Source organism: Oncorhynchus mykiss, chromosome 10 (assembly GCF_013265735.2).
Source record: "Oncorhynchus mykiss isolate Arlee chromosome 10, USDA_OmykA_1.1, whole genome shotgun sequence".
Taxonomy (NCBI): Eukaryota; Metazoa; Chordata; class Actinopteri; order Salmoniformes; family Salmonidae; genus Oncorhynchus; species Oncorhynchus mykiss.
In genome coordinates, this window is record NC_048574.1 from 82,718,359 (window position 1) to 82,738,959 (window position 20,601).

Genomic DNA, 20,601 nt, shown 5'->3' on the forward strand with positions numbered 1-20,601 from the left:
CACATCTCCTAGATAAAGAGGGCAGACAACCTTATAGTAAAACATATATACATATATATATATTCAATGTATTTCTATGGGCTACGGTAGTAAAGGCCAAAATCAATGTCTCAAATGAAGGGGTTCCCAAAATAAGACATTTGAATCGTTAAATTATCCTTGGTATGACTTTCTTAAAACAATTACACGTTATTCCATATTAATTTTTAATCAGGACAGTTCTTTTATTTGACCAGTTAAGAACAAATTCTAGGGTCGTTATCCACGTAGAAGTGGAAACCGATAACTAACTTGACCGTTGTTATAGACAGGGGTGCAGTTGTCGCTAAGACTCTGATCTGGGGTCAGTTATTAATCTCTCACACTAACGGTTAAGATGAGGGGAAGCTGGTCCTAGACGTGTACCTCACCCCCCCCCCCCCCCCCCCCAGAGCGCTCGATTGGTCTGATATTACCTGTTAGAATGCACTATAACATGTCAGCCAATTAGGAACCAGAGACGGGATTTGTGGGTGTAACAATAGAATTCTAAATTCAGTATTTCATGCTGCATTCACACCCAAGTGGGATGTTGGAATTTACCAGTTTGTGAAGGCATAAATAACAGCTGGATGCCTTCACCTGACTTGAACTCATGAGAAACTCCGGATTGGCTAATGGTTAACGAACCGTGTCGCAATCCATCTGCTTTGTAAACAGACTTAAAAATAAAATAAAATGTTTTTCCATGTTTTTTTGTTGCATATTATCTGCCCTAAAAAGCAGGTGAGGTCAGAGGTCACCATGTGGGAGAAGCGAGCGCTCAGGATGATAGCTTCCCCCACTAGTAGATTACCAATTGGGAGGGCCCTTCAAGTGGATTTATCCCAGTCTATGGTAAATTCCCACTAGTAGATTACCAGTTGGGAGGGCCCTTCTAGTGGATTTATCCCAGTCTATGGTAAATTCCCACTAGTAGATTACCAGTTGGGAGGGCCCTTCAAGTGGATTTATCCCAGTCGTATGTGGTAAATTCCCACATGGCTATGAACTAAGCATAAGTCATTTAATGTGATCTGTGGGTGCGACGCCGAAAATGGGTTGACTAACAGGAAGAAGAGAAATGACCAGCTTGGTTTAAACTACATGAACCAGCCAATAGGAACCACAAAGACAGGATGTGGGGTGTCGTTGAAAAAAAGGGGAGGGATTTTATTGGTCAATAGTGAGTTCCAGAGATGCATCTGATTGGGTTATTCGTCCGTCTGTTCCGCCACAGCGGTCTCTTCTCACTGACGTAGATTCCATCCAGGAACTTCCTGATGTCCTTCTTGACCGTGGTGACTTGTTGGATCAGAGTGGCTGGAGGAGAGAACAAGGGGAGAGCGAGAACAGGAGAGAGAACAAGAGGAGAGAGAGAGAGACAACAAGAGGAAGGAGAGAGAGAACAAGAGGAAGGAGAGAGAACAAGAGGAAGGAGAGAGAGAACAAGAGGAAGGAGAGAGAGAACAAGAGGAAGGAGAGAGAGAACAAGAGGAAGGAGAGAGAGAACAAGAGGAAGGAGAGAGACAACAAGAGGAAGGAGGGAGAGACCAACAAGAGGAAGGAGGGAGAGACCAACAAGAGGAAGGCGGGAGAGAACAAGAGGAAGGAGAGAGAGAACAAGAGGAAGGAGAGAGAGAACAAGAGGAAGGAGAGAGAGAACAAGAGGAAGGAGAGAGAGAACAAGAGGAAGGAGAGAGAGAACAAGAGGAAGGAGAGAGAGAACAAGAGGAAGGAGAGAGAGAACAAGAGGAAGGAGAGAGAACAAGAGGAAGGAGAGAGAGAACAAGAGGAAGGAGAGAGAACAAGAGGAAGGAGAGAGAGAACAAGAGGAAGGAGAGAGAGAACAAGAGGAAGGAGAGAGAGAACAACTGTTAAAGAGTAAAAAAACAAAATGGGGCACGAGGCATCATGGTTGGTTCAGTTCAAACTTCAGGTCTCTAATACGGCCCATAACGCAGGTTACAGGCGTATCATTTCTCTAACGTTGGTTAAAGCCTTGCGTGTCAGAAAGATTACAGCATAAAACAAGGGTTTTTCAAAGTGCAGCATTACAACATGCATTGACTGACACGGTGTGGACATCAGACAGACAGACTCTGGGTAATTCTAACCTCTAATCCTCTTTCTGGACCACCGTTCCCTTCTCAGACACGTAGATTCCGTCCAGGAACTTCCTGATATCCTTGTTTTTGACCGTGGTGGCTTGCTGGATGAGAGCGGCTGGAAGAGAGAGAGAGGAGAGAGAGGCTGGGGTGGTGAGCAGGGTACGACAGCGTGGAGGGTCACAAAAGGTCAATATACACGCAACTAGTTAGAGCTAGGAGAGGGGAGGATGGGAGGATGGGAGAGAGGGGACAGACAGCATCACTACCACTCGGAATTGAGAGAGAGAGACACAGTCCGGTTATAGTAGGAGAAAAGGCTATACACTTTAGAATCTAGAATCCCAGTCACAACATTCTAGAATCCCAGTCACAACATTCTAGAATCCCAGTCACAACACTCTAGAATCCCAGTCACAACATTCTAGAATCCCAGTCACAACATTCTAGAATCCCACGGTGATGCTGTAAGAGGTAAATAGAGGGAGAAGAGGCATCATTACAGATAAACACTAGGACATCAGACTGGGAGAGAGAACAGAGGGGGTATCTGGGTAATAATACACAGGGTCTGAAGGAAACACCAGGACATCAGACTGGGAGAGAGAACAGAGGGGGTATCTGGGTAATAATACACAGGGTATGAAGGAAACACCAGGACATCAGACTGGGAGAGAGAACAGAGGGGGTATCTGGGTAATAATACACAGGGTATGAAGGAAACACCAGGACATCAGACTGGGAGAGAGAACAGAGGGGGTATCTGGGTAATAATACACAGGGTCTGAAGGAAACACCAGGACATCAGACTGGGACAGAGAACAGAGGGGGTATCTGGGTAATAATACACAGGGTCTGAAGGAAACACCAGGACATCAGACTGGGAGAGAGAACAGAGGGGGTATCTGGGTAATAATACACAGGGTCTGAAGGAAACACCAGGACATCAGACTGGGAGAGAGAACAGAGGGGGTATCTGGGTAATAATACACAGGGTCTGAAGGAAACACCAGGACATCAGACTGGGAGAGAGAACAGAGGGGGTATCTGGGTAATAATACACAGGGTCTGAAGGATACACCAGGACATCAGACTGGGAGAGAGAACAGAGGGGGTATCTGGGTAATAATACACAGGGTATGAAGGATACACCAGGACATCAGACTGGGACAGAGAACAGAGGGGGTATCTGGGTAATAATACACAGGGTATGAAGGAAACACCAGGACATCAGACTGGGAGAGAGAACAGAGGGGGTATCTGGGTAATAATACACAGGGTCTGAAGGAAACACCAGGACATCAGACTGGGAGAGAGAACAGAGGGGGTATCTGGGTAATAATACACAGGGTCTGAAGGAAACACCAGGACATCAGACTGGGAGAGAGAACAGAGGGGGTATCTGGGTAATAATACACAGGGTCTGAAGGAAACACCAGGACATCAGACTGGGAGAGAGAACAGAGGGGGTATCTGGGTAATAATACACAGGGTCTGAAGGAAACACCAGGACATCAGACTGGGAGAGAGAACAGAGGGGGTATCTGGGTAATAATAAACAGGGTCTGAAGGAAACACTACGACTGTGGGGGGGGGGGGGGGGGGGGGGGGGGGGGGGGGGGGGGGGGGGGGGGGGGGGGGGGGGGGGGGGGGGGGGGTCGCCTCACCAGAGTTAGACACCAGCTCAATATCGTTTCCCTCCAGAATCAACTCATCCTTCTGGGCTGCAGACACGGCACAGGACACACCTGAGAGAGAGAGACAGAGAGACAAGACAGAGAGACGAGACAGAGAGAGGGAGAGAGGGACAGACAGAGAGGAGACCGTCAGCCAGGCATCTCTGCATTGGAAATGACCACACATCCTGAAGCTAGAGCTTGTAAATGCTCCAGGCTTCTACAGAGGATTCCTCTACAGGTAGGTAGGTTAGAACTAGGAGAACCATCCGAAAAGATGAATCAAAACAGCGTTTCAAACCATTGAGTAGCCCGTTTATTCCTAGAGCCTCCAGCTCAAAGTGGTGTGCTGCTCTGAAACCTGCCTACCGTTGTCTATATGCACTAGACTGGCCAATGGGAAGTGCTCGTTAAACACTGGTTTAAAAATAACTGGTGGCCCTGTCCCGTCCGAAGACTCGCCCTTTCACCCCCCCCCCCCCCCCCCCCCCCCCCCGGTCCCAGACTCACCCCCCCCAGACTCGCCACCCCACCCCCTTCCTCACCCCCCCAGACTCTTCCTCCCCCCCAGACTCACCCTGTCTCATGCGGACCCGACGGATGTATTTCTCCCCCAGGAAGTTCCTGATCTCCACCAGAGCTCCACTCTCCTGCATCACAACGTTGATGGGGAAATGGGCGTACACCGAGCGCATCTTATAGCGGAAACCCTGGAGAGAGGAGAGAGAGGGTTAAAAGAACGAAGAGAGGGGTCCTAGGACAAAGAGAGGGGTCCTAGGACAAAGAGAGGGGTCCTAGGACAGAGAGACGGATTTATCAGCTGGTCTGGAGTCAGTGTCACTCACCATGGTAAGTAACAGTAGGGTCAACACTCACCATGGTGACTAACAGTAGGGTCAACACTCACCATGGTGACTAACAGTAGGGTCAACACGCACCATGGTGACTAACAGTAGGGTCAACACTCACCATGGTAACTAACAGTAGGGTCAACACTCACCATGGTGACTAACAGTAGGGTCAACACTCACCATGGTGACTAACAGTAGGGTCAACACTCACCATGGTAACTAACAGTAGGGCCAACAGAAACAGGTCAACACTCACCATGGTAACTAACAGTAGGGTCAACACTCACCATGGTAACTAACAGTAGGGCCAACACTCACCATGGTGACTAACAGTAGGGTCAACACGCACCATGGTGACTAACAGTAGGGTCAACACTCACCATGGTGACTAACAGTAGGGTCAACACTCACCATGGTAACTAACAGTAGGGCCAACAGAAACAGGTCAACACTCACCATGGTAACTAACAGTAGGGTCAACACTCACCATGGTAACTAACAGTAGGGTCAACACTCACCATGGTAACTAACAGTAGGGCCAACAGAAACAGGTCAACACTCACCATGGTGACTAACAGTAGGGTCAACACCTCACCATGGTAACTAACAGTAGGGTCAACACCTCACCATGGTAACTAACAGTAGGGCCAACAGAAACAGGTCAACACTCACCATGGTAACTAACAGTAGGGTCAACACTCACCATGGTAACTAACAGTAGGGCCAACAGAAACAGGTCAACACTCACCATGGTAACTAACAGTAGGGTCAACACTCACCATGGTAACTAACAGTAGGGCCAACAGAAACAGGTCAACACTCACCATGGTGACTAACAGTAGGGTCAACACTCACCATGGTGACTAACAGTAGGGTCAACACCTCACCATGGTGACTAACAGTAGGGTCAACACTCACCATGGTAACTAACAACACTCACCATGGTTACTAACAGTAGGGTCAACACTCACCATGGTGACTAACAGTAGGGTCAACACTCACCATGGTGACTAACAGTAGGGTCAACACCTCACCATGGTTACTAACAGTAGGGTCAACACCTCACCATGGTAACTAACAGTAGGGTCAACACTCACCATGGTAACTAACAGTAGGGTCAACACTCACCATGGTGACTCCCTTGATCATGTTCTGGACGTGACTGCAGATGGTCCTGACTGTGGCCAGCTCCTTCCTGTTGCCCCACCATTTATCCACACGCAGCTGGAACACAGAGAGGGGAGAGATGTTTCTGTACAGCACTTTGAGATATCAGCCGATGTACAGAGGAGAGACACACACCTGATGTAAGGAGGGGCTTTATAAATACATTTGATTTGATTTACCAGCAGAACTTTTCAGTTAGCAACGCTTCACGACACCATTAAATCAGTTAATTCCAGGGAGAGAAAAAAGCAACGATCAGCTGAAGAAGGTTCCCTTCTGTGTCCCCACATGATTGGATCAGCCCAAAGTTACCAGGTTGGTAGCTAGCCAATGAGGTAACAGGACGTAACAAAAAATGTAAACAAAATGGTCAACGACAGGGGTTAATGAATGCATGATGGGAATTCACTAGAGGAAGATTTAAAACGTTAAAATCAGCAGGTAATGTGTGGCTGGCAGAATCAGGGGTTGTGTAACTAGAGGAGACGTGTGTTGGGAGTGTGATGTCACACCTTTCATTAGACTCCTGGTGTGTCTGCACCCTAAAAACACACAAAGCTCAGGAAACTGTTGCTTGTCGAAACATCTGTTGTGTTTTTATTTAATTCAGAATGTTTATTTATTTTCAATGATGGTCTAGGGGCAGAACTACAGATCTGTACCTTGTCAGCTCGGGGGTTTGAACTTGCAACCTTCCGGTTACTAGTCCAACGCTCTAACCACCCCTGCCGCCCCTGCCGTAAACAACAGGATGGCATTAATACCTCTCACTATATAAGGAACCATTTACTCAGTTCTTTTCCCAGCCCAGCGACAGGCCGGCCCAGCGACAGGGCGGCCCAGGCAGCCCAGCGACAGGGCAGCCCAGCGACAGGGCAGCCCAGCGACAGGGCAGCCTAGCGACAGGGCAGCCCAGCGACAGGGCAGCCCAGCGACAGGGCAGCCCAGCGACAGGGCAGCCCAGCGACAGGGCAGCCTAGCGACAGGGCAACCCAGCGACAGGGCAGCCCAGCGAAAGGGCAGCCCAGCGAAAGGGCAGCCCAGCGACAGGGCAGCCTAGCGACAGGGCAGCCTAGCGACAGGGCAGCCTAGCGACAGGGCAGCCCAGCGACAGGGCAACATCTCCTCTGCAGCTGGTTTCCCACCACATATTAGGTCCCATCTTCTGACCCTTAGGTTCCCCACCACATATTAGGTCCCATCTTCTGACCCTTAGGTTCCCCACCACATATTAGGTCCCATCTTCTGACCCTTAGGTTTCCCACCACATATTAGGTCCCATCTTCTGACCCTTAGGTTTCCCACCACATATTAGGTCCCATCTTCTGACCCTTAGGTTTCCCACCACATATTAGGTCCCATCTTCTGACCCTTAGGTTTCCCACCACATATTAGGTCCCATCTTCTGACCCGACTTACAAAGCAAGACGTTTATTTTTTTGCTGTAGTTTTGGTGCAACCGTGACGCTAACGGGAATCGCCGGGACACTCACTTGTTTCTCTAGAGGCGCTCTCTGAAACAACGATACAGCCAAGCCTCGTCATTACAACAGTTATCTGGGAGACCCCCCCCCCCGTAGTCACACAGTACCCCCCCCCCCCCCCCCCCCCCCCCCCCCCTTTAGAGCCGTGGGCATGATGAGTACCAGTGCATTGAAGTGTAGGGTGAAGCCCAGTACTTTCTATAGACAAGCCCCCATACCTTTTTGTGCGTCTTCCCCAACAGGCTGAGTTCCAGGTTGATGTGGTTGAACTCCCTGCGGAGAACCCCCCGGGGTCCCTTGACGATGACGGTCCGTCCCTTCAGCCTCACCTCGACTGTGGGGGGGGGCACGGCAGAGACGACAGGGGTCAGACACACACAGAACCAGTAACTAGCTAGACAATCTTAACCACGCCACTAGAATATATGGCATTAAAACCCAACTATAGTCAGGCTAAAATGCTGGATTGATGAAGACAGGCACCAGCGATGCCTCTTGAGGATGCCAGCCAGAGACAGACTACAGTAACTTAGCCGAATGGCCTTAATAAGTTAGTGTAGTCCCTTTCTGGGGGCTGAACCAATAACTCACTAGGCAACATAGGTAAACATTTGACTCTATAGTCTGGTTAAAAAAACTATTCCTTGATTAGTCTATTGATAGATTCCACGGTTATCAACATGTTGGATGGTTCAGTAAATGAACAGCGGATTTGTTGGGAGTTAAACTTACCACCGTCGGGGATATCCACAGTCTGGTTACTGAGAATGGTCTTCATTCTGGGGTTAGACAGAGAGTCAAGTCAGGTGGAGTTGACGATTACAATACATTATATTACCCAACTAACGTTACGGAGCGAACTGGGGATTTCAGGACGAGTTTTAACTTTAGTTAACTAACGTCAGGCAGGTATCTCGCAACATCATGAGTGTGTGTTTACACGGCTGTCATATTTAGGTAACTCGTTGTTGATAACGTCATACAATACGTAACCCGGTACAGCCAGTTGACTGTCCAAATGAAACCCTTAACGTTAAACGTTAATTAAAAGACGCAGAAGGAAACTAGTCAACTATAACAGACAGGCATGCAACTAACCAGTCAGATAGCGAGTCATGAACACTGTCCCCCCTCTCCCTCCTCACATGCCAAACAACTTTTATAACCTACACATGTAATTAAAGCGGTCTGAAACAATGCGACCATGTACATACAAGACCAACGTTATATGTTACACACATTGAGCATTATTCACGTTGCCCTGGCTACTAAAAAGACGGATAGGCAGGCATGGGGGGGCGACTGCGGCCTAGGATAGAGGGGTGGGTGGCAAAACAAACTATATATAGTTATAGCGACTGGTTTTGGGGGTGGAAATAACAAATGCGAAACGTCAATATACATATAGCAAATTCGTAAAGGTGAAAAATGACGCGTTTTAGATATCGAGGAACACAGATGGAGTTTGATTTTCAGCGATAGAAACGTTATCCACCATTTCTTACCTCGCCGGTAGTAGAGGAAAGGACGAAGGAAGGACGTCAGCACGCAATTGTAGTCTTCGTACGTGCTTACGCCATCACGGCGCTACGCGTTGATCAGACGTAACTAAATGATGATGATGATGGATGCAAACTACTGCGATATATTGATAAATTATACGTCTTTGGTCCCCAGGGGGGGAAAAAAAACATCGCATTTGGAATAAATCTGGATATAAAAAGAATCGAGATCAGTTGATTTGATTTAAGTAGCGGACGAAATTATTTATTATTTTCTAAGTTTTATTTTAATACCAGGCGTAAGTACTCGATCCCAGAGAAATGTTTTGTCAATGACAGACGCTAGCAAATGTTAGTTAAAGTCATGGCTTTGGTCAAACAAAGTTATTTTATCGCGGGTCGTTTCTCCAGCAACCACCGGTGGTTGAATCCCAAATGCAACCAACATGTAAGTACATCTACTTGACCGATAATCACTGAAATGTCTCTCTTTGTTTTTACAATGTTTATACTAGCTAACTAGCTAACTAAGTATGGCTAATGCTAACATAACCAGCTCCCTAGCTGATTAGATCCTCCTTGGCCGCTGGCCTCGGGTTACTGATTTAGCAGAGGCATCATGTGTAGCGAGATAATATCCGGTCCGTGTGTAGGTGTACGCCGTCAGCGGACTGACCACAGCGGCCAGGTCATCCCAGACACAGAAGGACCGCAAGAAGGAGCTGTCCGATGACGGGCCCGGCCTCCAGGACTTTATATCCGGGGAGCTGTCTGAGAAGAACAACTGGGAGGAGTACAGGGGTAACCTGAAGAGACAGAAGGGAGAGAGGTGGGGGGAATAGAGGTTCCTTTGTATATGATGCTTCCTAAACGGTGCTCTATTCCCTATGTAGTGCACTACTTTCGACTCTGACCCCATGGAGCTCTGGTCAAGATTTTGGGAATAAGATGGAACGGGACCTATGTGTGTACCTAAACAATTTGTCTGTACTACCTATTCCCTATGTACAGGTTATTTTAATGTCACCTTTTGTTTATCTAGGCAAGTCGGTTAAGAACAAATTCTTATTTACAATGACGGCCTACCAAAAGGCCTCCCAGGGGGGCTGGGATTAAAAATAAAATGTAAAAATAGGACAAAACACACAACGACAAGAGAGACACCACTACATAAAGAGAGACCGAAGACAATATAGCATGGCAGCAACACAGCATGGCAGCAACACATGACACAGCATGGCAGCAACACAGCATGGCAGCAACACAGCATGGCAGCAACACATGACACAGCATGGCAGCAACACAGCATGGCAGCAACACAACATACAGCATGGCAGCAACACATGACAGCAACACAGCTAGGCAGCAACACAACATGGCAGCAACACAGCATGGCAGCAACACTGCATGGCGGCAACACATGACACAGCATGGCAGCAACACAACATGGCAGCAACACATGACACAGCATGGCAGCAACACAACATGGCGGCAACACATGACACAGCATGGCAGCAACACAACATGGCAGCAACACAGCATGGCAGCAACACATGACACAGCATGGCAGCAACACATGACACAGCATGGCAGCAACACATGACACAGCATGGCAGCAACAAGATTGAATACAGGGTTGCAAAATGATCCCAACATTTCCAGATTTCCCAGAAATCCTGGTTGGAGGACTCCATATGTCCTGCTCATCTCATCTCATCTCTTCCAAGTGGGATTTCTATAAAACCTGGGAATGTTAGGGAACGCTTCTAGAATGTTGCAACTCTAAACTCAACTCTAAGCCCCGCCTTATCTCAGCTCACTGGTCACCATAGCAGCACCCACCCGTAGCACGCGCTCCAGCAGGAATATCTCACTGGTCACTCCCCAAAGCCAATTCCTACTTTGGCCGCCTTTCCTTCCAGTTCTCTGCTGCCGATGACTGGAACGAACTGCAAAAATCACTGAAGTCGGAGACTCACATCTCCCTCTCTAGCTTTAAGCACCAGCTGTCAGAGGAACTCACAGATCACTGCACCTGTACATAGCCCATCTATAAATAGCCCATCTAACTACCTCATCCTCATACTGGTATTTATTTATCTTGCTATTTTGCACCAGTATCTCTACTTGCACATCCATCTTCTGCACATCTACCATTCCAGTGTTTAATTGCTATATTGTAATTACTTCGCCACTATTGGCCTATTTATTGCCTTACCTCCCTTATCTTACTACATTTGCACTCACTGTATATAGACTGTTTTCTATTGTGTTATTGACTGTATGTTTGTTTTATTCCATGTGTAATAAAACTCTTGAGTCCGTTGGACAGAGGACCGTGTCCGTCCACTAACCAATGTCTGGGTGACTGTTGTGATAGGCTGAGACTTCCCCCGTGGCTGAAGACTGAGATTCCTATTGGCAAGAACTACAACAAGCTGAAGAACACCCTGAGAGACCTCAACCTGCACACGGTGAGTTGGGGTGTGTGTATGTGTGTGTGTGTGTGTGTGTCATGCAAACCCAATCAAAACTAGGGACCCTTTTCAAGTATGTTTCGTTCTCGTGTTTTCATGTTGTTTAGGTGTGTGAGGAGGCCAGGTGTCCTAACATTGGGGAGTGTTGGGGAGGAGGGGAACATGGTACGGCCACAGCTACCATCATGGTGAGTTTACTACTCACATATTGACTTGTATATCTGACAACTACTCCACACGTACTGACATACGCATGTCTCTCCCTCTCTCCCTCTGTCTCTCTCTCTGTCTCTGTCTCTGTCTCTCTCTCTCTCTCTCTCTCTCTGCCTCTCTCTCTGTCTCTCTCTCTGTCTCTCTCTCTGTCTCTCTCTCTGTCTCTCTCTGTGTCTCTCTCTGTCTCTCTCTCTCTCTCTGTCTCTCTGTCTCTGTCTCTGTCTCTCTCTCTCTCTCTGTCTCTCTCTCTGTCTCTCTCTCTGTCTCTCTCTCTGTCTCTCTCTCTGTCTCTCTCTGTGTCTCTCTCTGTCTCTCTCTCTCTCTCTGTCTCTCTGTCTCTGTCTCTCTCTCTCTCTCTGTCTCTCTCTCTCTGTCTCTGTCTCTGTCTACCTCTGTCTCTCTCTGTGTCTCTCTCCCTCTGTCTGTCTCTCTCTGCCTCTCTCTCTCTCTCTCTCTCGCTCTCTCTCTCTCTGTAGTTGATGGGGGACACATGTACCCGTGGCTGTAGGTTCTGTTCTGTGAAGACCGCTCGTCAGCCCTCTCCCCTGGACCCAGATGAGCCCTATAACACAGCCAAGGCCATCGCTGCCTGGGGACTGGACTATGTGGTTCTGACCTCTGTGGACAGAGACGGTAGTAACTCACACATCTCCTTCTGTTTCTCTCCCTTTTTATATACAGTGGGGCAAAAAAGTATTTAGTCAGCCGCCAATTGTGCAAGTTCTCCCACTTAAGAAGATGAGAGAGGCCTGTAATTTTCATCATAGGTACACTTCAACTATGACAGACAAAATGAGAAAAAAAAATCCAGAAAATCACATTGTAGGATTTTTAATGAATTTATTTGCAAATTATGGTGGAAAATAAGTGGCCAAACCCCGACGACGCTGGGCTAATTGAGCGCCGCCCTACGTGACTCCCAATCACAGCCGGTTGTGATACAGCCTGTATTCGAACCAGGGTCTGTAGTGACGCCTCTAGCACTGAGATGCAGTGCCTTAGACTGCTGTGATACAGCCTGGAATCGAACCAGGGTGTCTGTAGTGACGCCTCTAGCACTGAGACGCAGTGCCTTAGACCGCTGCGCCACTCGGGAGCCGTGACTCAAATATCTCTTTTCGTTCTCTGTTGTCTTGTTCCATTAGTCTCCCCTCTCCAGGTCCACTTCCTGTTTATTTCTCCTAGACACAGGACAGCCATGGCATCCACCGTCCAATGTAACGCTTTCTCTGAACGTCTGCTGTTGATGTGAATCTTGTCTGCCTGAAGTCAGTGACCTTAACGACCTGCCTGTCGACTGATTGGTTAATGGGTCGTTGTGTTTGACAGATATCGCTGACGGAGGGGCGGAGCATTTTGCCAAGACCGTCTCCAACCTGAAGGAGAGGTACTCATCCATCATCCATCATCCATCATCCATCCTTTCAGCCATTAATTCATCCATCCATCCTTTCAGCTATTAATTAATTAATTCATCCATCATTCATCCTTTCAGCTATTAATTAATTAATTCATCCATCCATCCTTTCAGCCATTAATTAATTCATCCATCCATCATTCATCCTTTCAGCTATTAATTAATTCATCCATCCATCCATCATTCATCCTTTCAGCCATTAATTAATCCATCCATCATTCATCCTTTCAGCCATTAATTAATCCATCCATCATTCATCCTTTCAGCCATTAATTAATCCATCCATCATTCATCCTTTCAGCCATTAATTAATCCATCCATCATTCATTCTTTCAGCCATTAATTCATCCATCCATCCATCCATTCATCCTTTCAGCCATTAATTAATCCATCCTTTCAGCCATTAATTCATCCATCCATCCATTCATCCTTTCAGCCATTAATTAATCCATCCATCCTTTCAGCCATTAATTAATCCATCCATCCATTCATTCATCCTTTCAGCCATTAATTCATCCATCCTTTCAGCCATTAATTCATCCATCCATCCATCCATTCATCCTTTCAGCCATTAATTCATCCATCCTTTCAGCCATTAATTCATCCATCCATCCATTCATCCTTTCAGCCATTAATTCATCCATCCATCCATCCTTTCAGCCATTAATTAATTCATCCATCCATCCATTCAGCTATTAATTCATTAATTAATCCATCCATCATCCTTTCATTCATCCATCCATCCGTCTATCTGTCTGTCCAGTCTGTATATGACTGACTTATTAAACCCCTTTGTCTTCTGACTAAATGTTGTTGTCTCATCCAGGAAGTCCCAGATCACGGTGGAATGTCTGACCCCTGATTTCAACCACTTTGTCTTCTGACTAAATGTTGTTGTCTCATCCAGGAAGTCCCAGATCATGGTGGAATGTCTGACCCCTGATTTCAACCACTTTGTCTTCTGACTAAATGTTGTTGTCTCATCCAGGAAGTCCCAGATCATGGTGGAATGTCTGACCCCTGATTTCAACCACTTTGTCTTCTGACTAAATGTTGTTGTCTCATCCAGGAAGTCCCAGATCACGGTGGAATGTCTGACCCCTGATTTCAACCACTTTGTCTTCTGACTAAATGTTGTTGTCTCATCCAGGAACTCCCAGATCATGGTGGAATGTCTGACCCCTGATTTCAACCACTTTGTCTTCTGACTAAATGTTGTTGTCTCATCCAGGAAGTCCCAGATCATGGTGGAATGTCTGACCCCTGATTTCAACCACTTTGTCTTCTGACTAAATGTTGTTGTCTCATCCAGGAACTCCCAGATCACGGTGGAATGTCTGACCCCTGATTTCAACCACTTTGTCTTCTGACTAAATGTTGTTGTCTCATCCAGGAAGTCCCAGATCACAGTGGAATGTCTGACCCCTGATTTCAACCACTTTGTCTTCTGACTAAATGTTGTTGTCTCATCCAGGAACTCCCAGATCATGGTGGAATGTCTGACCCCTGATTTCAACCCCTTTGTCTTCTGACTAAATGTTGTTGTCTCATCCAGGAACTCCCAGATCATGGTGGAATGTCTGACCCCTGATTTCAACCCCTTTGTCTTCTGACTAAATGTTGTTGTCTCATCCAGGAACTCCCAGATCATGGTGGAATGTCTGACCCCTGATTTCAACCCCTTTGTCTTCTGACTAAATGTTGTCTCATCCAGGAACTCCCAGATCATGGTGGAATGTCTGACCCCTGATTTCAACCACTTTGTCTTCTGACTAAATGTTGTTGTCTCATCCAGGAAGTCCCAGATCATGGTGGAATGTCTGACCCCTGATTTCAACCACTTTGTCTTCTGACTAAATGTTGTTGTCTCATCCAGGAACTCCCAGATCATGGTGGAATGTCTGACCCCTGATTTCAACCACTTTGTCTTCTGACTAAATGTTGTTGTCTCATCCAGGAACTCCCAGATCATGGTGGAATGTCTGACCCCTGATTTCAACCACTTGGCCTTCTGACTAAATGTTGTTGTCTCATCCAGGAACTCCCAGATCATGGTGGAATGTCTGACCCCTGATTTCAACCACTTGGCCTTCTGACTAAATGTTGTTGTCTCATCCAGGAACTCCCAGATCATGGTGGAATGTCTGACCCCTGATTTCAACCACTTTGTCTTCTGACTAAATGTTGTTGCCTCATCCAGGAAGTCCCAGATCATGGTGGAATGTCTGACCCCTGATTTCAACCACTTTGTCTTCTGACTAAATGTTGTTGTCTCATCCAGGAAGTCCCAGATCATGGTGGAATGTCTGACCCCTGATTTCAACCACTTTGTCTTCTGACTAAATGTTGTTGTCTCATCCAGGAACTCCCAGATCATGGTGGAATGTCTGACCCCTGATTTCAACCACTTGGCCTTCTGACTAAATGTTGTTGTCTCATCCAGGAACTCCCAGATCATGGTGGAATGTCTGACCCCTGATTTCAACCACTTTGTCTTCTGACTAAATGTTGTTGCCTCATCCAGGAAGTCCCAGATCATGGTGGAATGTCTGACCCCTGATTTCAACCACTTTGTCTTCTGACTAAATGTTGTTGTCTCATCCAGGAAGTCCCAGATCATGGTGGAATGTCTGACCCCTGATTTCAACCACTTTGTCTTCTGACTAAATGTTGTTGTCTCATCCAGGAACTCCCAGATCATGGTGGAATGTCTGACCCCTGATTTCAACCACTTGGCCTTCTGACTAAATGTTGTTGTCTCATCCAGGAACTCCCAGATCATGGTGGAATGTCTGACCCCTGATTTCAACCACTTTGTCTTCTGACTAAATGTTGTTGTCTCATCCAGGAAGTCCCAGATCATGGTGGAATGTCTGACCCCTGATTTCAACCACTTTGTCTTCTGACTAAATGTTGTTGTCTCATCCAGGAACTCCCAGATCATGGTGGAATGTCTGACCCCTGATTTCAACCACTTTGTCTTCTGACTAAATGTTGTTGTCTCATCCAGGAACTCCCAGATCATGGTGGAATGTCTGACCCCTGATTTCAACCACTTTGTCTTCTGACTAAATGTTGTTGTCTCATCCAGGAAGTCCCAGATCATGGTGGAATGTCTGACCCCTGATTTCAACCACTTTGTCTTCTGACTAAATGTTGTTGTCTCATCCAGGAACTCCCAGATCACGGTGGAATGTCTGACCCCTGATTTCAACCACTTTGTCTTCTGACTAAATGTTGTTGTCTCATCCAGGAAGTCCCAGATCACGGTGGAATGTCTGACCCCTGATTTCAACCCCTTTGTCTTCTGACTAAATGTTGTTGTCTCATCCAGGAAGTCCCAGATCATGGTGGAATGTCTGACCCCTGATTTCAACCACTTTGTCTTCTGACTAAATGTTGTTGTCTCATCCAGGAACTCCCAGATCATGGTGGAATGTCTGACCCCTGATTTCAACCACTTTGTCTTCTGACTAAATGTTGTTGTCTCATCCAGGAAGTCCCAGATCATGGTGGAATGTCTGACCCCTGATTTCAACCACTTTGTCTTCTGACTAAATGTTGTTGTCTCATCCAGGAACTCCCAGATCATGGTGGAATGTCTGACCCCTGATTTCAACCACTTTGTCTTCTGACTAAATGTTGTTGTCTCATCCAGGAAGTCCCAGATCATGGTGGAATGTCTGACCCCTGATTTCAACCACTTTGTCTTCTGACTAAATGTTGTTGTCTCATCCAGGAACTCCCAGATCATGGTGGAATGTCTGACCCCTGATTTCAACCACTTTGTCTTCTGACTAAATGTTGTTGTCTCATCCAGGAACTCCCAGATCATGGTGGAATGTCTGACCCCTGATTTCAACCACTTTGTCTTCTGACTAAATGTTGTTGTCTCATCCAGGAACTCCCAGATCATGGTGGAATGTCTGACCCCTGATTTCCGAGGAGATCTGGCGGCGGTGGAGAAGATCGCCCAATCAGGGCTGGACGTTTACGCCCACAATGTGGAGACCGTCCGCGAGCTGCAGAGGTACGGGCCCTGACCCTTACGTGACCCTATACCCTATACAGGGGACTACGTTTGACTCGGGCCCATAGGGAACAGGGGGGTCGTTAGGGGATGCAGACTATAAAGCATGGCTACACTGTTAGGACCCTGGTCAATATACCTCTACCTGTCTGTCTGGTCTCAGAATAACTATACCTGTCTGTCTGGTCTCAGAATAACTATACCTGTCTGTCTGGTCTCAGAATAACTATACCTGTCTGTCTGGTCTCAGAATAACTATACCTGTCTGTCTGGTCTCAGAATAACTATACCTGTCTGTCTGGTCTCAGAATAACTATACCTGTCTGTCTGGTCTCAGAATAACTATACCTGTCTGTCTGGTCTCAGAATAACTATACCTGTCTGTCTGGTCTCAGAATAACTATACCTGTCTGTCTGGTCTCAGAATAACTATACCTGTCTGTCTGGTCTCAGAATAACTATACCTGTCTGTCTGGTCTCAGAATAACTATACCTGTCTGTCTGGTCTCAGAATAACTACCTGTCTGTCTTGTCTCAGAATAACTATACCTGTCTGTCTGGTCTCAGAATAACTATCCCTGTCTGTCTGGTCTCAGAATAACTATACCTGTCTGTCTGGTCTCAGAATAACTATACCTGTCTGTCTGGTCTCAGAATAACTATACCTGTCTGTCTGGTCTCAGAATAACTATACCTGTCTGTCTGGTCTCAGAATAACTATACCTGTCTGTCTGTCTACCTGTCTGTCTGGTCTCAGAATAACTCTACCTGTCTGTCTGGTCTCAGAATAACTCTACCTGTCTGTCTGGTCTCAGAATAACTCTACCTGTCTGTCTGTCTGTCTGGTCCATCAGGCTATTTCTCAGCAGCTTCTGTCTCTCCCTGACCTGCTCCACTGTGAACCCAATGAAAGGAAACACCTTCAGCTGTAGCCTGGGTTCCAGTCTGTTTCTCCCTGACCTTCAGCTGTAGCCTGGGTTCCAGTCTGTTTCTCCCTGACCTTCAGCTGTAGCCTGGGTTCCAGTCTGTTTCTCCCTGACCTGCTCCACTGTGAACCCAATGAAAGGAAACACCTTCAGCTGTAGCCTGGGTTCCAGTCTGTTTCTCCCATCATTCCAGTGCTCGTCATGACACCGAGTACAAGGAGTGGAATGTTAACACAACAGGTTCTGGATTCCAGGCTACTTCTATTTTTCTTCATGGATTCCCCAGTTGACCGTATTTGTTTCCCCAAACCCATGGTGCAGTACACTTCCTGTCCACCAGGTAGGGGGAAGGAGATGGTGAATTTGCTGTGAAGGAACTGTCTTTGTTAAGAGGTTGTAATACCGACTCTGACCAGCAGGTGGCAGCAAAACGCCCCCCGTTTTTTAAAATAGAAACTTGACTGTTGTACCACGTCTATCCTAGACAATAACCTTCATATAATGGACTCTGGTCCAACTTAGTGCACTTAATAGGGAATAGGGTGCACTTCATAGGGAATAGGGTGCGCTTCATAGGGAATAGGGTGCACTTCATAGGGAATAGGGATGCAGTTCAAATGAAGTGCACCTCATAGGGAATAGGGTGCACTTCATAGGGAATAGGGTGCACTTCATAGGGAATAGGGTGCACTTCATAGGGAATAGGGCACCATTTGGGACTGGATTCAAAGGTTTTTGCAGTTCACCTGAATACAGATCGGCACCAGAGGAACCGTCGAGGCTGAATATATTGTCCGTAACTTACTGACAGAAAAGAAATCATTTATATTTTATTTTCATGACCTTTTGACCCCACAGACACGTCCGTGATCCGCGGGCGAACATCGACCAATCCCTGAATGTCCTGCGTCACGCCAAGGCCGTCAGACCAGACATTCTCACCAAGACCTCCATCATGTTGGGTCTCGGAGAGACGGACCGGCAGATCTATAACACACTGACTGGTACACACACACACACACACACACACACGTCTGGGAGAGACGGACCGACAGATTTATTACACATTGACCGGTACACACACACACACACACACACACACACGTCTGGGAGAGACGAACAGATATTATATATTTGTAACCAGTAACGGTGTTGTTGTTGTTGTTGTTGTTGACAGAGCTGAGAGAGGCAGGAGTGGATTGTCTAACACTGGGACAGTACATGCAGCCCACCAAACGCCACCTCAAGGTACAGCGTGCACACACACACACACACACACACACACACACACACACACACACACACACACACACACACACACACACACACACACACAGAGCCAACCACCCAGGCAGCAGGATTTCAGTTCAGAATAACCGTGTGTGTGTGTGTGTGTGTGTGTGTGTGTGTGTGTGTGTGTGTGTGTGTGTAGGTGGAGGAGTATGTAACTCCTGAGAGGTTTGGCCACTGGGAGGAGGTGGGGAAGGAGATGGGATTCGTCTACACAGCCAGCGGACCCTTAGTGCGCTCCTCATACAAAGCAGGTGAGACACGGATACACACACAGACACGGAGACACACACAAGGAGACACACACAGACACGGAGACATAAATATGGATACTACTAATCAGAGTAGATTCATTCACCTCCTTATAAATAAAAACTCTGATTAACCCTCTCCACTCCTCTCATTCTCCACTCCTCTCATTCACCACTCCTCTCATTCTCCACTCCTCTCATTCTCCACCCCTCTCATGCTCCACCCCTCTCATGCTCCACCCCTCTCATGCTCCACCCCTCTCATTCTCCACACCACTCCTCTCATTCTCCACCCCTCTCGTTCTCCACCCCTCTCATTCTCCACTCCTCTCATTCTCCACTCCTCTCATTCTCCACTCCTCTCATTCTCCACTCCTCTCATTCTCCACTCCTCTCATTCTCCACTCCTCTCATTCTCCACTCCTCTCATTCTCCACTCCTCTCATTCTCCACTCCTCTCATTCTCCACCCCTCTCATTCTCCTCTCCTCCTTCTCCACCCCTCTCATTCTCCACTCCTCTCATTCTCCACTCCTCTCATTCTCCACCCCTCTCGTTCTCCACCCCTCTCGTTCTCCACACCAGGTGAGTTCTTCCTGAAGAATCTGTTAGAGAAGAGGAAGGCAGCGGCAGAATAGCCTGATCACCTGGACTCACCTTTACCTGAGTCCTGACGTCTCCTCCTTTCAGATTCCTCTCTCCCTCCATAAAGCTACTCTAGATAACACTGTATTACAATATAATATACCACAACAGCTACAATATAAAGTTCTCCAATCCAGAATATGAGCTACTACAGGACTCTGTTCATGTTGATGTCTCGTTCTGTACATTATAACCAGTGATGTAGTGGGGGGTAAATATCTGGGAAGATAAAGGGGGGTAATTACCTGGGAATATAAAGGGGGGTAATTACCTGGGAAGATAAAGGGGGGTAAATACCTGGGAAGATAAAGGGGGGTAAATACCTGGGAAGATAAAGGGGGGTAAATATCTGGGAATATAAAGGGGGGTAAATACCTGGGAAGATAAAGGGGGGGTAAATATCTGGGAATATAAAGGGGGGTAATTACCTGGGAATATAAAGGGGGGTAATTACCTGGGAAGATAAAGGGGGGTAAATACCTGGGAAGATAAAGGGGGGTAAATATCTGGGAATATAAAGGGGGGTAAATATCTGGGAATATAAAGG

The 20,601-nt window shown here is 47.0% G+C and overlaps 2 protein-coding genes across 2 annotated transcripts; one reads left to right on the top strand and one right to left on the bottom strand.

The window, feature by feature from the left end:
- Positions 1-1,161: 1,161 nt before the first annotated feature.
- On the bottom strand, positions 1,162-8,867 carry rpl9 (ribosomal protein L9). Its single transcript, NM_001160527.1, is given in 8 exon segments — positions 1,162-1,341; positions 2,136-2,244; positions 3,794-3,874; positions 4,380-4,512; positions 5,782-5,877; positions 7,523-7,638; positions 8,037-8,083; positions 8,810-8,867. Coding segments are annotated over 6 exon segments (579 nt in total). The 5' UTR covers position 8,083; positions 8,810-8,867; the 3' UTR covers positions 1,162-1,341; positions 2,136-2,137.
- A 189-nt stretch (positions 8,868-9,056) lies between these two features.
- Positions 9,057-20,312, top strand: LOC110512972 (lipoyl synthase, mitochondrial). The gene is made up of 11 exons (XM_036934228.1): positions 9,057-9,254; positions 9,460-9,635; positions 11,187-11,280; positions 11,391-11,471; positions 11,973-12,129; positions 12,826-12,883; positions 16,815-16,943; positions 18,728-18,873; positions 19,047-19,117; positions 19,302-19,413; positions 19,995-20,312. Exons 1-11 carry the CDS (start codon positions 9,156-9,158, stop codon positions 20,045-20,047), a joined length of 1,176 nt encoding a protein of 391 aa, XP_036790123.1. The 5' UTR covers positions 9,057-9,155; the 3' UTR covers positions 20,048-20,312.
- The last annotated feature ends 289 nt before the right edge of the window (positions 20,313-20,601 follow it).

What these genes read in the sequence shown, in the direction of transcription:
- LOC110512972 (XM_036934228.1), top strand. Translation starts at nt 9,156, where the DNA reads ATGTTAGTTAAAGTCATGGCTTTGGTCAAACAAAGTTATTTTATCGCG. An exon ending in GTCTCCAACCTGAAGGAGAG is followed by an intron (nt 12,884 to 16,814) that starts GTACTCATCCAT and finishes TGTCTCATCCAG; the next exon opens with GAACTCCCAGATCATGGTGG. An exon ending in CCACCAAACGCCACCTCAAG is followed by an intron (nt 19,118 to 19,301) that starts GTACAGCGTGCA and finishes GTGTGTGTGTAG; the next exon opens with GTGGAGGAGTATGTAACTCC.